The following is a 15,996-nucleotide window of genomic DNA, read 5'->3' on the forward strand; positions in this document are numbered from 1 at the left end:
CAGTTTATCTTATGTGACAGGTTCTATACCCTTTACAAATACAAACTCACTTTATCCTCCTCTGTAATAAGGTGTTATCAATAGAGAAACTGCCTAAAGTCACAGACCTAATTAACTAAAGGCAGAGCCAAGAATCAAACCTGAGCAGTCTGGCTTCAGGGTCTATGAGCTCAGCTATCATACTGTGCTACCTTTTTGAAAAGCTAGTGAAGAGAAGCAAACTTTGTTGCAAAAAATTACAAATACGGGGCCTTCTTTGCTCTCTACAGTTCAGGCATTTTGCACATTATTCTCTCTTGTGCTTAGCCACAACTTTTTTTTTTTTTTTTTGGTCGGGGGGGGGGGCAGGGGGTTTCTTTGTTTGAAAAGGAAGGAAATAGTGCTTCCAAAGGAGTCTACTTCGATAAGTTTATAATAACAGGCCTTATCTTCAGCAGTCCTAGCCAGCTAATAAGTAAACAGACAGGAGCACAGCCAGGAATTGGTCTTTCAGGTAGTGTCTGGCTTTTATCTCTCTTCTGTAGTTTCCTCTCACTTGCAATAAGTACATCTCGAAAACTGGTCCCATCTGTAAAATGTCAACCTTCTTTCCATCACTGTATGGTAAGTTTTCATTTAAACACAAAGTCTTTTCCATGTGAGAATTCATAGAGAAAGATTCAATGTTAATTCTTCCTTCCTTTTTTTATTCCATAATTCAGATTGCATGATTTCTTCATAATTACACTACAGTCTCTATGAAGACCCCAAATTATTTTAGTACCCTAAAAAATGAACTCACAGAAAATGGTTAATTTCTTAGGCTTTTTTCATAGATTAAGAACTTTTGTTAACTTAATTATTTGTTGTTTGTTGCTCTTTTCCATTCAAAGAATGTTCTCCTTGGAGATAAAGATGCAAGCAAAAAGTCTGACTCTTTCCCAGTCACTGATTGCACAACAAAAACAGCTGGTTGAAGTGGCAAAGAGAACAGAGTGTGGAGTGCATGACTTCTTCAAGTATTAACTCTGTGCTTTTAAAGTGATTATGATAGTGCCTAACTGATAGTGTACCCTGAGTCTTAGCTGAGATTATGCACTTAAAGAACATACCACAGTGCCTGGCACAGAATAGGTCCTCCAATTATTTATCTTTAATATATCACATCAGCTTTCTGAGCAGTGGCCATTTTTTTGTCATGTTCATCTTCTTGTTATTAAAATATTAAAACACCAACATGAAAGTGATAACTACTAATTAGTTTCCTTGATTCTAGTTTTATCATCCTGCATATATTTGCTAGATTTTATTTGCTAAAATAAAACTTTTATCAAAGTATTACATCATTCAAGTACTTTTGATAACATCCAGCTACTAGCACAGTAATTGGCACATGTTAATCACCATATTTGCTGAACAAATGAATGAATAAATAAGTGTTCCATGAGAGACTTTCAAGTCCTTCCAGAGTCAGACTCTACCCTCATTTCTTTCCTTATCACCCTTTAGTTATTAGCATAGACATAGAACTTCATTTATTGTGTGACTTCAACATGTCAGACACCATGACAGTTGTTGAATAATCAAGGATGATAAAAGAGCTCATGGCTTCTTTGAAAGAAAGCGTTCACTTAAGCTGCATTGATTTATTTATTGTCCCTCGCTTTCCCGTTGCCAAGGTTTTGATAGAGTTGTTTCACCACCTAAAAAGCTGTCTTTCTTCTTTCACATTTTTTTTTATCCCTCAGAATTCAGCTCAAATTGTACCTTGTTCTCTGTTAACACTTACCTAACTACACTGTGTAATCTCTCTGCCATCTCTTCTCCAATTTGCTAAGATAAGTGTTTTTACTTACATCATACTTTACTTTGGCCAGGAATTATAATTACATAGTACACTATAAGCTTTCTGGTATAACTCTAAAATGTCTACGTATACTGCTTATACCCTATTTCTTTACTACTATTTAAGTCCTTTGAGGTCATGCCTTTCACTTTACACTTTTTGTTTCTGGGTATCTTACACAGGACTTAGTATTAACTTTTTCTCCCAGAGTGATTCTTCAGTTAATATTTGCTGGCCGATTGATTGATTGATTGATTGTTAGGTTACTGGAAATTTTCTTATATTTAACAGAGAGGTATATGCCTTACACACACTACTAGATATTCAATAAATGTTGGCTTGTTTCCCAGTACAAACTGATTAGTCAATATTACAGAAAGAATAATAAATTCCCTGACTATAATTGACAAAAGAGATGCTCCTGAACATTCAAGAGTCAAAGAATTAAGGAATTCAATATGTACTTCAGTTAAAGAGAATTAAAAATTTCCATATCTTTTCCCACTCTTAATTTATAACTTATCTTGTCTTTGTTTCTATTGCTATTGCTGCTTCATTGCCCAGAGAAGAGACTCTTTACTTTGGAGTCTCTGAATCCTTCTAAAGTCTATGAACAGATTTCATCAGGGTTTACTTGGAACCCAGTAAAACGTTATGCATGACGAAAGCCAGGCAGTTATTGAACAAGAACAAAGTACAGGCTTAAACTCACACTTATCTAACTAAGAAATCTTTGTTTTTCCAATTATATTATTCATTGTTTAGGAGATTTCTCACATTGCTCGGCAGAAACAACTTGGGCTGGGAAAGCGATACAGTCTGGTTATTGGACCGGCATGTTCAAAGAGAGGTTTTACCAATAACCACCACAGGAGTAGCAGCAGGAAAAGGGACACACTTATGTATTGTTTGAGATTTGTCACTCACAGCTCTAAATGTTTCATGTATTAACCTTTTTAAAACCTCACCACAAACCTGTGAGGCAGATAGTTCTATGGTTATCCCTATGTTATAGATTAAAAACTGAAGAACAGAGAGGTTAAATTACTTATGCAAGTCACAAGGACACTGAACACATTAGGGGAGGAGCAGGAGAGTGAAGTCATGTAGGAAAAAAAGAAGATGGCCAACGTAATGGTTTTCTGCTACCACATTTTGTTTCAAGCCATCCTACATTCAAGTCCACCCTTAATTCCACCATAGTCTTGATTCTTGGCTAAAGGAGAAAATATATCTAGATTAGCAAAAGCAAGAATCAGACAACTCACTGCAGCCCTTGATCTGAGTTTGAAGTAAGTCTAAGAATAAAACAGTCACATCAGGTTTGTGAAGATAATCACTTGTTTTAGACCTCTTGGAAAATAAAAGGGTGTCATAAGGAGACTTTTCTAAGCTCTGGCACTCTTCACATTCTTAATATGCAGGTACAATTTAAATCACTTGTATTTGATGTCAATGAGAAAGAGTGACTAGCCTTAAAATGAACTTTGACAGCATGCAGAATGTAGTTACTCTGTTAAGTAGTGGGCTGTCAGTAGAAATCACAGTTTAAGTGGTTTTCACAGCAGATGTGGTATGTGTTCTGAATCTGAATATTTCAAATATCTATACGGCAGCCAAGGTTTCTGTGAACCCTACCCCTACACATTCCAAACTAGGATAAGTTTCAGCATTCTCTGCACAAGCGCTGCTCTAGCTTCAAAAGTGTTCCATTTCCATTAGATTGCAAGAGATCTGGATTCTGATGACAGCCTCATGTTTTTTTTCGTGACTTAACTGTATATAACTGTTGTGACTTAGTTTCTTCTGTCTAAAAGTGGATGTGACAATATTTGTAACTCAACATCTAATTAAAGTTACAGATTTTAAATAAAATGATGTTAGGTAAAATTCTTGGGGTTTTGGAGGTGAGACTCTCACCAAAGTTTTAAAAATGGAAACATTGTTCCTGCACAAATATAGAGTTTGAAAAGAATTATAACTTGGTCACAGTCTTTAAAACAGTCTGCAAAGATATGTTACCCAAGAATTTTGATAGTTAAATTTCCATGTCTTAGGAGTTTGATCTTTCTTAAAATGCTGTATAGTGATGGAAAACTAAATTAGGTGACAGAAGATCTGTCACCTAATTAGTTTCTATTGTGCATCTTACCAGCTCTTTGAGCTTGGGTAGATCACTGGAGTTCAGTTTTCTTATCTGTAAAATGGAAGTAATAAATATGATTTCTCTTGCTCATTTAAAAAGAGCTCAATTTACCGGGGTTGTGCTCTGAGTTAACGTGTTTTATGTATATTGCCTCATTTTATTTTCACTCCAATATTATGAATTAGGTAATAATCTTTATCTATTTTATAGACATGGAAACCAAGACTCCAAGAAAGGTTAAGTAAGTTGTCTCAGTTCACACAGCTTACTATCAGAGGAAAGGACCCAAATGAGAGCCTTAACCCAAATCGTTCTGCTATATAAAAAAGATGATCTAGATAGCATGTCTTCTCCTCCTGTCCTACTTTTATTTTGAATACCTTTATTCCTCTCTTTTCTTCCTTCCTTCTTTCATTCTCTCTCTTTCTTTTTTTTTTTTCTCAACAATCATTACTGTTATTTGTTGGATATGCTTCAGTAGGGTGGAGTTTTGATGAGAAACAAACCAGGGCAGAACAAAATAATAATCATGATGTGATCCATAACCAATGATCTCACTGTTTTTATGAAATCATTCAAGCGTTTTTTGAGAATTTACTATATACCATGATTTTGCTGGGTGCAGAGACTCCACAAATATGAAGATGATGTGTTTCCCTTAGGATAAGAAATGTACATAAACAACTATAATATGAAGACATGACTGTATGTCTTTAAGAGATATATGCCATATAAGAAGATATCAGAGGAAGAAATTAAATTAATTAATCCAGGTAAGGGGATCACTTGCACCAATGTCCAGAGAAAATTATACTTGTCTTTCTAAACTATCAGAATTACTGGATTTGTAGTTATCAAATGTTAAGAAAAAGAGGAATGGGGTAACATGTTAAAATTAGGGAGTCAGGGCTTGAAAAATAAGGTGAAATATAATTTGATAATACTCTTCCCCCTCTTTTGTTACTCACTCAAGAATTTAATTCATTTGCATTTCATCAAGGCAAATGAGTATTTACTGTAGAATTGTACACTTAGATGTCTAGAGGAGGAAAAGAGGGAGGGTGGAGGATGGACGAGTAATCTCTCATGTTTCACAGATGTTGATTTCAAGTTTCCACCTGGTAACAGCCTAGGGGCCAGAGCATAAAGATACAAGTCAAAACAGAGAGACACACACAGAGAGAACTAACAGCATCCAGCAAGGGAATTATGAAAACTGACAAAAGCTTTCCAGTAGCTAGATAAATAACTTTCTTTGTACTTGTACTTTCTTGTTTTTATTTACCAAAATTTGGAAAGAGCCACAGACTCTATGGGCTCTTCAAAGTTCTGGATTAAATAAAACGGTAGTCTATGAAAATAAAAGTTTTCATTTAGAGGCTAAATTAAATGGTAACCAACTTCTAATATCTGCATGTTTTATTAAAAAAATAAACTGATAGACAACAACAGAGATTTTAAACTATGAGTAACAGAAGTAATAAATGACATGCTTTTTATATAAAACCATGGCTTTCATCCAGGACCCTTTAGAAATACATTCAAAATATATAGAAATCCTCTATGGCATAGTACTTAAATTTGCACAAAAAGCCCAAGGCAAGTAAGAATCCAAATGAGTATTTTCACATAAGGTTACTCATTTGTTTTCACAGACCACATTGAAAATAACTACAAGATTCATTTCATCCCATTTGCCGAACTCAACACATCCTGAAAGCACACAAACTGTCCTTTCAGAAGCATAATAAATATTCCTTAAAACAAGACTAGAAAGGGAGGATAGTGGAGTAGGGTTGGGGGTGGGGTAACAAAGCCTTTAGTTACACTATTTTAGGGAAATGAATCCACACAATAAACCAAATTTCAAATCAAATTGCTCCACTATACTACATAAGCAGTTTAGAATCTTAAGCAGATGTAAAAGGAATAAAGCAAATGGGGAGAAAAAGAGGCCGATAAAGTTTCTGGCTACAATACAAGAGACATATCATTACCATATGATCTAATGTGGGTGTCAGCCGGGTAGTGTTCATTGAGGGAAACCTTATTTTTTAACTGTGCTATGGAGTAGAAGCAGGAGGTTTTCAACGTAGTGACAGGCACAGAGCAGCACCTACCCCCTCCTCCTTTCCACACCTGCAAACTCTTTTGCTTGGGCCGAATATTTAGTGTAATTACATCTCAGCTTTGAGGGCTCCTGTGGCAAATTCCCGGATTGAAAGGTATGATTTTCAATAATTGTCCTGAACTCTGCTACAGACGAATAAAACTTTGATCAAGTTGAGAGAAATAGACATTATTTGCTGAGAAAAAGAAAAAAAAATTGTGCTAAACTTTTAATAATCTTTATGCAGCATTTGAAAAAAAGTATTGCTTGGAAACAGAAGTTAAATATTTGGTATAATAGTTAAACGCATTGTTTTAGTTCTTTCTCTGTTTTTGTAAAAAAAGGGTATTCATTAAAAACCTATAACCAAACAACATGACTGTATTGATATATTTTGCATTCGTACTAATGAAATGTTTAGCTCTTTAGAAAGTATTTATAGAAAAGTATTCTAGACTAGCATAGTGTTTGTACTTGTATTATATATTTAAGGATTCATTTCCCTCCTGAATTTTTGATATTTTAAGAACTTTTAAAACCTCAGAAAAGTGAACTCTGGTCACTGGTTGTGCAAGTCTAATGTACATTTCTGCAACCCAGAAAAGAATAGAAATTGTCACAAGATAGATGAAAATAAGCATCGAAAACATTTATGATTATTAAAGACCTAAATAAAATAATCTGACAGCTACATAATACTTTAAACTTAAAGAGACACTGTCAGTATTTTCAATGCAAATGAAGTTTTATTATAAGATACATTCACCGTGAAATAAAGGTGTAGGTTATTTTTCTTTCTAATTTCAAAACAGGGTAACATGATGACCACTAGTTAAGTGGCCTCCTAGTAATGAAAATACCTGTGGTTTTTTTCTTGTAATTGCTGTTTTGACCAGAAAAAGACCCAAATGCCTCCTATAGTCGCTCGCCTTTATTTGTGGATAAATGTGGTTTCATTGTTTATTTTTAAATCATTTACATTATTATTGAGGTTTTTAATTCACCTAGTGCTAGGGAATTTTAAGTTTACTTGCATTTATAACTTCACTTATCTCCTGAGGGTTAAATTTTGACTTTGAAAGTCACACCAAGGCATAAATGACATCGTAAGAATGTTGATCTGAACCATATAGTGAATTTAATGGGCTGAAGTAGTTTAAGAAACCAGAGATTGTTATTTTTGATGAAAAACTTATAAACTATGGCACGAGCTTTAGTGAAGTAGTGACATTCTTAGCAATTTGCATCTAAAAAAGAGTCATCTATTTCGAGAACACAATATAGTTTAATGAAATTTTAAAAGTTTATCATCTCAATAATAGTATCCTTAGTTTCTACATGGGCAACTGCTGTTTTTGTTATTTTTCTGATTTGTTAAGGAGAGAAGGAAATTACTAAAGAAATCAGTATTTACTGACCACATTCATTGTTTCGAGATGCTGAGTTTTCAAGCATCATGCACAAATTTAAGAGAAGTTATTTTATGGACGGATTTCTATAAAGTTCCTACACATGTTATTATTATTCCCCAGGACATTCAGGGTTAAAATGCACACACACACACACACACACACACACACACACACACACACACACAGAGAGAGAGAGAGAGGGAGAGAGAAAGAGAGAAAGAAGCAATAGCAGTTCTAAGCTGCCTGTTTGCATTCAGCTTCAACTAAAAATAATTTTGTGTAGACAATTTGCACTATTTTAATAAGAGTAAACAAATATAAATGATGATAGTCCCTTGAGCTAATGGTCAACATTTCCTTTTGTGGATTAATGAAACAACCAAGCACTTTCTGCTCTGGAGAAAAGATCAAGAAGTGACATCTGCATTAATTCTAGTTGCTATTTAATAAATCTGCAATTATTTTGCTTCATTTTTCTTCCAAAATTGTGAGACATTAAATATGCAAGGCTAGCAAACTTGTGGTAAACCATAAACTTTGCATTTTAATATGAAACAGATAGGAAACCCCTCCCTTAGATACAATCCAAGGGAACACTGCCAAAACAATAGGGTCTCCGTTAAAAAGCAATATAGTAACTGGGTGGGAATGGGTTCCCAGGGAAAACCTGATACTGAACTTAAAGGAGCAGCGTGAATAATAATCTTCATAGTAATTTTAAATCGAAAGCCACAGACCCATATTGTATGAGCTACCTTCGACATACTTCAGTAATAACTATAAACTAAGAACAGAAGTATAAGAAACAAAAACTATTTGTTTCCTCTCTAGTGGATCTAGACAAAAATTTCCAGAAGATACCATAGGGTTAGGGTATTCAAAGTTTTTTTTTTTTCTTCTTTTTTTACATATGCTATAGCTAGATAATAACTCCAAATAATTTTTTTAATTCTAGTTATGAATGCTCAGCTTTAATTTGGATTCTTATAGGTGTACAATTCAAAGTAGAGATGATGAGACTAAAAATAATAATATCTACAATATGTTTTGAGAATGGGGTTTTAAAATGTATCTACTCAAAAATTAACTGCTTGTATTCTACATGGTAGAGTACTTTTAGTTATTCACATTTATTAAGATTTAGTCATTTTTATTTAGTTCACTTCAGCCAACTGAACACCCAACTCAACAACACAGATGTTTATATCTGTAAGTGCTTGTTGAATGAAAGGATTTTGTGTGGATTTGTTGAAACTGTACTTTTTTGTTTGTTTACAAAATAACCCTATAGATAAAACTAAATAATATGTAAGTCATATAAGAATCAGTTATGGTTTTCCATATGTGTTTTTTGGTTTATTAAAAATGATCAGTTTGAGAAAATAGCCAATAGAATTATTTTTAAAAGTGAATCTTGCTTATACCAAGTTGAGATTTTCAGTATTTTTTCTATGCTAGCAATGTGATAGTGAAGAAAAAGATAATTTTCTGTTTAAAAATCACACTGATCTCTTAGAAAAAAATTGAATAAATTATGTTAATAAATTGATGGTCAATTGAGTCATTTATGTGCAAAATATTGTGCAACCCTGGGTACAAAACAAAGCATAATAAGACACGCCCTGAAGGAGTACATCTTCTAGTGGGGGTTGGGGGGCAGACCAAGCATGCAAAACAAATTACAATATAATGTGATAAGTTCTTTAAAAGAGGTAAGAGCAACGTGCTTTGGGAACACAGAAGAGGGAGAAAGCAGCATCCTGCCTGGATGAGCCAGGGAATACACAGGGGAAGCTCGTTATCTCATTTAATCTTTACTACATTCTCACAAGGTAGGTATTTTAAATGGCAATTAGCTTTGAATGTCAGGGTTAAGTTGGTGACTAGGAGTGGAGAGAAAATGGAGAGGAAGGTAGCTAGATTATTAGTTGGTACCAAGTTATGAATAGTCTTACACGTACCCCAGAGGATGTGGACCTTATTGAAAAGCCGTGGGAAGTCAGCGAAGGGTTTGCAGTAGAAGATTAATATAACTCAGTTTAATTTTTAGAAGATGGCAGGCAGCAGTGTGGAAGATGGCCTGGAATAGTGGAAATATTCAAATCGCAGAAAAGTTGGAAACTCTTACTATACTTACAGGAGTAATGAGAAGGGCCTAGACCAAGATAAATGCAGTAGGGTAGAGGAACAAGATTGGCTTCAGAGATATTTCTGAATCAGGAATTAGAGATCTATCATGCATATAAACAAAACTTTATTTGACTGTGACATGGCTTGTGTTGAGTGAGCATTGAAAATTTCAACATAATTTATCCATAACAATTTTGCAAATAATGTGAATATATAGTATGTGGTCTTAATTCAGATCCAAAATTCGAAACAACTAGATTTAAATAATATTCAATTTTTCATATGCTAATAGCTATGCAAATTATCCTTTAATATACTTCATCATCTTTTAACTATAATTCTAATGCTCTGCTTCCTGACAATAAACAAAATATTATTATTATTTATTTATTTATTTATTTTTTACTTTTCCTAATGCTCTCTCTAATGTGGAAGCATTATAAACTAGGCAATGGTACTCTTCTAAACCTTTTGTTTGTTTCCTAGGTTCCTTCATTGTGAAAATACATGAAATAAATCATGAAAGCAACTATCATCTTCCTCTTGCTTGCTCAAGTTTCCTGGGCTGGACCGTTTCAACAGAGAGGCTTATTTGACTTTCTGCTAGAAGATGAGGCTTCTGGGATAGGCGAGGAAGAACTAGAGCCTGTGGGACCAGTGTGTCCCTTCCGCTGCCAATGCCATCTTCGAGTGGTTCAGTGTTCTGATTTGGGTGAGTGGGGTGCAGGCTCTCTTTATGTATCTTGTTTGTTTTATTCCTGAGAATGGCTTCCTTGAAAGTTTAGCATTCTCAGTTTTGATCTCAGTAATTCCAAACATGAGAGACAGTGCCACCTAATGAGGAGTAGAGGAAACAAAGTAGGATAGAAGGAAGTAGCTTTGAGATTAGGAGACTTTTTTCTTTCTTTTTAAAGTCATGGCTCCATCACTTTGCAATCTTGGAAATGTTACTTTTATTTTTAATCTTTTTAAGCATCATGGTTCCCCTTCTATAAAATAAAATTTTGAACAAATCAATGTCTTCTGTGATTCCAAAGTGATGGTTTATTTTAATTTGCTGATTTGTTTTCATGAAATGTTAGATATTAAGAAAATCTGGGCAATCTCTCTAATCTTAGCTTGCCCAGATAACAGAGTTTGAACATTACTAAGTTGTAAAATATGAAGAGTTATCAGAAGCAAAACAAGTAAATTTTGAGAACAAAAAATTAATCTTTCAAGTATCCCTTAATCTCTGGGTCTTAGTTTTGCCTTTACTGCTGGTATTTTGTAATCTAGCTGTTTATATTACTTAGAAAGTTTCAGAGTAGATCTTTATAACTAAGGTGTGGTGTAAATATTCAGTATAATCATAGAGCATATATCTTTAGCTTAACAGTAAATACAGTTTGATTTATCATCTTTCAAGAATAATTTAGCCTGGGAATTCCTAGAGCAATACACTCAAAAGATAAATCTCCAGAAAGTTTTAAGTCCCCACAGATGGATCAAAAGAGAACAGATTTAGTTTACACGACAGTTGATTCACGTTCTTCTTTTCTAAGTGTATTTTCTTATTGGAAATAAAAAAGCAAAAAGAAATAAATCCTTGCAGAATGATTCTAGCATGGTGCAGTTCCCTGAGGAAGAAATCCCATAGTATAGTAGGGCAATTTTTTTAGAAGCCCTATATTTATTCAAAACAGCTTTCTAGCAGGAGTTTGCAGGAAAAAATTGCCACTAACTTCTACAGTTGAAACAAACTATATACAGGGAACCAGGAAAGCATAAAACATGTTCAGTAACATCTGAAAAACAAATAATACTGACATATATTAACATAGCCTTTTGAAAGTCATGGAAGTGTATAGAAAAGCTGTAAAATGACTATTCCGATGGATTCATTCATTCATTCATTCATTCAATAAATATATTGCAGGCCCACAAAGTGTCATATCTGTTCTAGGCTCTGGAGAGAAAGAAATGAAAAAGACAAATATGGTTCCTGTTCTTGTGAGTCTAATATTCTACTGGTGGCGATTACTTTTTTCTTGAATTCTATATTTGTTACAGGGAAGATTAGATTGCTACCAAATTCAATAAAAATTTTATAAGTATTTAGAGATTACTTGAATATTTGGTTTAGGCAGAAAAACAATGGGGTTAAAAATATCTGAACAAAGGAATGGCTATTTGATGGATATACTAGTGTTAAACTTTTTCTGACGTTACTAAAATGTCTGAGTTCCCAAGAAATATGATACAAGTTCAATGTCACTTTGCCGCTAAACAAGATTAAAAGAATTCATGATTACTCTCACCACATATTATCAACAATAAAAAGTTGGTATTTTTAAGGAAGGAAGACTTATCTATTCACTTCACTGAAGTTTTATTTTTCCATCAATATAGTTTTACCATATATGCATGATATATGGCCCTTAAAGCTTAACCTTGATAAAAGCACTGGACAGCTTTTCAATCATCTATTCATAAAAAAGTCCTAAGCCTATTGATCAAAACTAAACAGAAGAGTGTAGTGCTAGGAAAGAAACATCAAGTTCATGGACTTGGGTGTCTCATGAGAGTTTTGTTGTTGTTATTGTTTTGTTTATTTTATGTTGTTTTTAGATGAGAATGTTTTCTGTTTATTTCTAAGAGCCCAGAGTGTACATCATTCCTTTATTACACATAGGCTTACCAATTCATATAAAGAAGAAGTACCTAAAGTTGCAATAATGATTTGTTTTAGAAACCCATATTTAACCAAGATAACTAAGTAACAGTGAGCAATGGGCTCATCCAAGTTACTGTCAAGTCTTTATATTAAATCACAGATATGTATTTAAATACACTGTCAGGAATTTTGGTCAGATGTTTCTAAAACAGAAAATACATTGCTTAAAAGGAAGAGCAATCCACTTCCTTTTAAAGAAAACACTCTATTCACATTTTCAACTACTACCTAGCACACACCTGCTCACTTTATGATTTGGGCAAGATGTTCAGAACCTTGATATCTTTATCTGCAGAAAAATCACAATCAGTTTTAGATAATCCTGTTATATGTGTAGGTACCTGACTCGTAGTAGAGGCTCGAAGCATTTTTTTTCTTTATGATGATTATATGGAGTAAAAGATGAAAGAAAATTAGGGGAAAAAAAGCAAGAAAAGAGAAATGCAGTTTATTTTATTTTTAGTTTTATGGTCTTTAGTAATCGGAACATGAAGCTTGCATTATTATAATAAAGAAAAAAATGAAGTGCACTTTGAGATAAAAGATGTGAATGCTTATCTGTATCAAAGACTAATGTTTTCTCAAGGATTAACCCAGCAAATCTTCTAATTAGCAGAGAGGAACTACAGTGTTAAAGAACACAATCCTTTGTTAACATATTATCTACACAATGGTTAATATAAAAAATTTTATTAAAATATTTTACTATTTTTAACACTAAAACTTCTGACAAAGTGAAACATCAAATTTCTAAACAGTTCTTTCAAAGGTAAGTAAAACCTGAAACTAGAACAGAGTAATGACTCCATAGGAAAACTTGAGACTTTCAGGAAGATACACTGTTTTAGTTCATAGTTCAATCTTAGCAAAATAGTATTACATTGTATTTTTCTGGAGAATGGTGGATTGAGAAAGCAACATATCTTAACTCGTCCAAGGAAATAATGAATTCTCCATAGGTGTTGGTCAAACTGGTTTGACTAAAATTGTTGTAATTTAGCTTGTAATTTGAACCGGAATTTTATAAGGCTCATTTCTTTTTTCTTTATCTGTTCTCCTAATTGTAGTATTTACAAAAAATAACAGTATAAAAATAAATGTAAGAATGGCAAATTCAGAAATCTGTGTGTTACCTTAAAATAATAAGCTCACAATGCAATTCATATTGGTCAGATTTTTAAAAAATGTCCTCATATGGATTCTGTGACTAGATGCTCTGTTTTATGTACTTTGCATCTTGAAGGAAGACGGTTCCCTTTACTTGAGTGCTTTTTGGTTCAGCCATTCATCTTTGGATCAGGAGTTACCAAATAGCATTACTGGTACTGACTTTCATCTTATTGCTAAAAGGAAGATCAGCCCTGATGGATAAAATAAGCACAAGCATTGTTTTTAAACTATTTATCCAAATTAAAGTAATAATTATTGATACAGTTCTTATAAACAAGTTTCAAAAGAATTGAAAATACCTTTCAAAGTTATTTTATAATGGAAAGGACTTGGGTTATACCTTTTAACACCTCGAACTCAAGCCCTGATTTACCGTTTATTACCTGTAACTTTGAAACTTATAAAATCCATTTCCTCATTTGATAAATGGGAATATATCCTCTATATTTTTAAAACATTTTAAAAATGTTTATCATGGTAACTGTTATATTCAGTTTACCATTTCAGACATAGTTGTCTAATAACAAGAAGATATTTCTGATATATATATATATTTTTTTTTCTTTAAAATTGAGATTCTCCAATAAGTATATGACTTATCTAGCTGAACACAAAATAGCATCTTCTCTCCCTTCTGCTCTAAATATGGCTACATCGCCTCCAAATGTAAATAGACCAAAGTTAGAAAACTGTATAATTACTAAACAATTTGGCATTCTCCAAACACCATTCCTTTGGGGGAAAAAAATGGGTTTGGAATAGAGAACAATAAAACACTGTTATTTTACAATCACAAGTGATTGCATCCATATACTGTAGAAATGATGCCAGGAGATAGAATGTTTTATTTTGCCATGTAATAGCATTATAAATAACTACTAGTTCCTAAAATGTACCTCATATTGCGAAGGATGTTTTAATTTTAAATCAAAGTCAGTTTTAAAAAAAGTACAACTCTTTAAATTTCATAAAGTTAGTTTTCCTCTTTTTTATCATTTTGCTTCAACTGGTGAAAATTGTGTTAGTAGTCACCACTTGGGACATACTATGACACAGCTTTTCTCTTGTATGGGGAAACTAGTTTTCTAGAAGCAAATCTTCTATATGAGCTAAATAAACTATTAGACTTTTCTCATGAAATCAACCCAGAAGAATAAAGTAAGGATATTTTGCAGAGGGGCAGAAAGAATTCTGGAAGCTCAGTTACTTTCATGGTTATGTCTGGCAGCAGGGATGTGGGGTGGCCCTAACTAGGAGTTTAGATACATCAGAAGAGCACCTACAAGATATTGTATGAGACTGCCCAGAGCATTCTCAGTGGGTCACCTAAGTTAGTATTGGTTAGGGGTGGAGTACCACAGATCTTCAGACAAAGCAAGAATAATGCTCAGGAGTGACCCAGATAACCAAGGCTCTCGACTCAAAGGGTTAAATGTGGGCAGGAGAAAGAAAAGCATCAAAGAAGGCCAAAGGAAGCTTCGGTCTCCTTGACCTGACTGAAAACTGACACATCCCTGGGTTCCTTCTCTGTCCCAGGAGGGAGAGTGAGGCAGCTGTGTGGGATCAAGGCATTTGGTTAGACTGCAGCTGTGACAGCTGTGATACATTCTCCTTTGAAAGATCATCCCTGGCTTCAGAGGACAGGATGGGGATAGGTTAGCCAGAATCTCATTTCCCTGAGTAAAAAGAGGAAATGCAGAAGGCCCTTTAATCTTAACTTTTCTCCTTCAAAAAGGGTAGCAAGAAGATTATATATTCCCTTGAATATAAGGATAAAAGAGAATTAAACCAGTTTGCAATCCAGTCTTAATAAAAGGAGGAAGCCTTGTAGCATGTACATCATAATGCTCAAGTTTCAATTAATTCTTAACTGCAGATTGCTTTGAGGCAACTTCTGAGCTTGTCAACTTCTGTGTTTTCACTGTAATCTACATTTGCCTTTATTAGTCTATGATAGTTAATGATATATAATAATTATTCAATATTGTTAGTTACCTATTTAAGCACCCACTTTCTCTACCAAAAGGGAAGGATGGCAATAATTTATCTTTGTAGATTGTCTATGGAACAAAACGCCTTACACTCAGTTAGGTTTCAAACATAAATAAACTCTTGATAAATGAATAAATGAACATATGCATGGCTTAATGCATGGATGAGCACAGAATTCTACAGCATTCTTGAATATACTAAGCTGCAAACAGGAGGGAACATGTCTGACCGAGAATTAGAAGTCGTGGAGCCGTGGTTCGCCCTTTCTCATTCTCTTTGAGGATGACCACAGAACCAAAAAGCTTAAGCCTTCCTTGAGTTTATTTGGAAAGGCAATCTTATTAAAGGAGGAATCTTCTGTTTTTTAAGTGTGATCCAACTATCATTACAGTCAAATTGCCATTTTTAAGAGGAAAAGAGGAAAACAGGTTTTATAATGGAGCTGGGACTTTTAAATATTGTTTTGTTCACGTGGCCAAAACTGAAATGTATCAA

General features: G+C 33.8%; 1 protein-coding gene across 2 annotated transcripts in view; it reads left to right on the forward strand.

The window, feature by feature from the left end:
- Positions 1 to 5,994: 5,994 nt before the first annotated feature.
- DCN (decorin) overlaps positions 5,995 to 15,996 on the forward strand; it is a 36,666-nt gene continuing 26,664 nt past the window's right edge. Inside the window, exons 1-2 of one of the 2 annotated variants that reach the window (XM_016160515.2) lie at positions 5,995 to 6,196; positions 10,110 to 10,335. In XM_016160515.2, coding sequence (XP_016016001.1) covers positions 10,143 to 10,335 — 193 coding nt within the window. In that variant the 5' untranslated portion in view covers positions 5,995 to 6,196; positions 10,110 to 10,142. Of the gene's footprint in view, positions 6,197 to 9,148; positions 9,326 to 10,109; positions 10,336 to 15,996 lie in introns of those variants that run through there. The other variant, XM_016160514.2, reaches the window with a different exon arrangement.

This window comes from Rousettus aegyptiacus, unplaced genomic scaffold (genome assembly GCF_014176215.1).
Source record: "Rousettus aegyptiacus isolate mRouAeg1 unplaced genomic scaffold, mRouAeg1.p scaffold_m13_p_2, whole genome shotgun sequence".
NCBI lineage: Eukaryota > Metazoa > Chordata > Mammalia > Chiroptera > Pteropodidae > Rousettus > Rousettus aegyptiacus.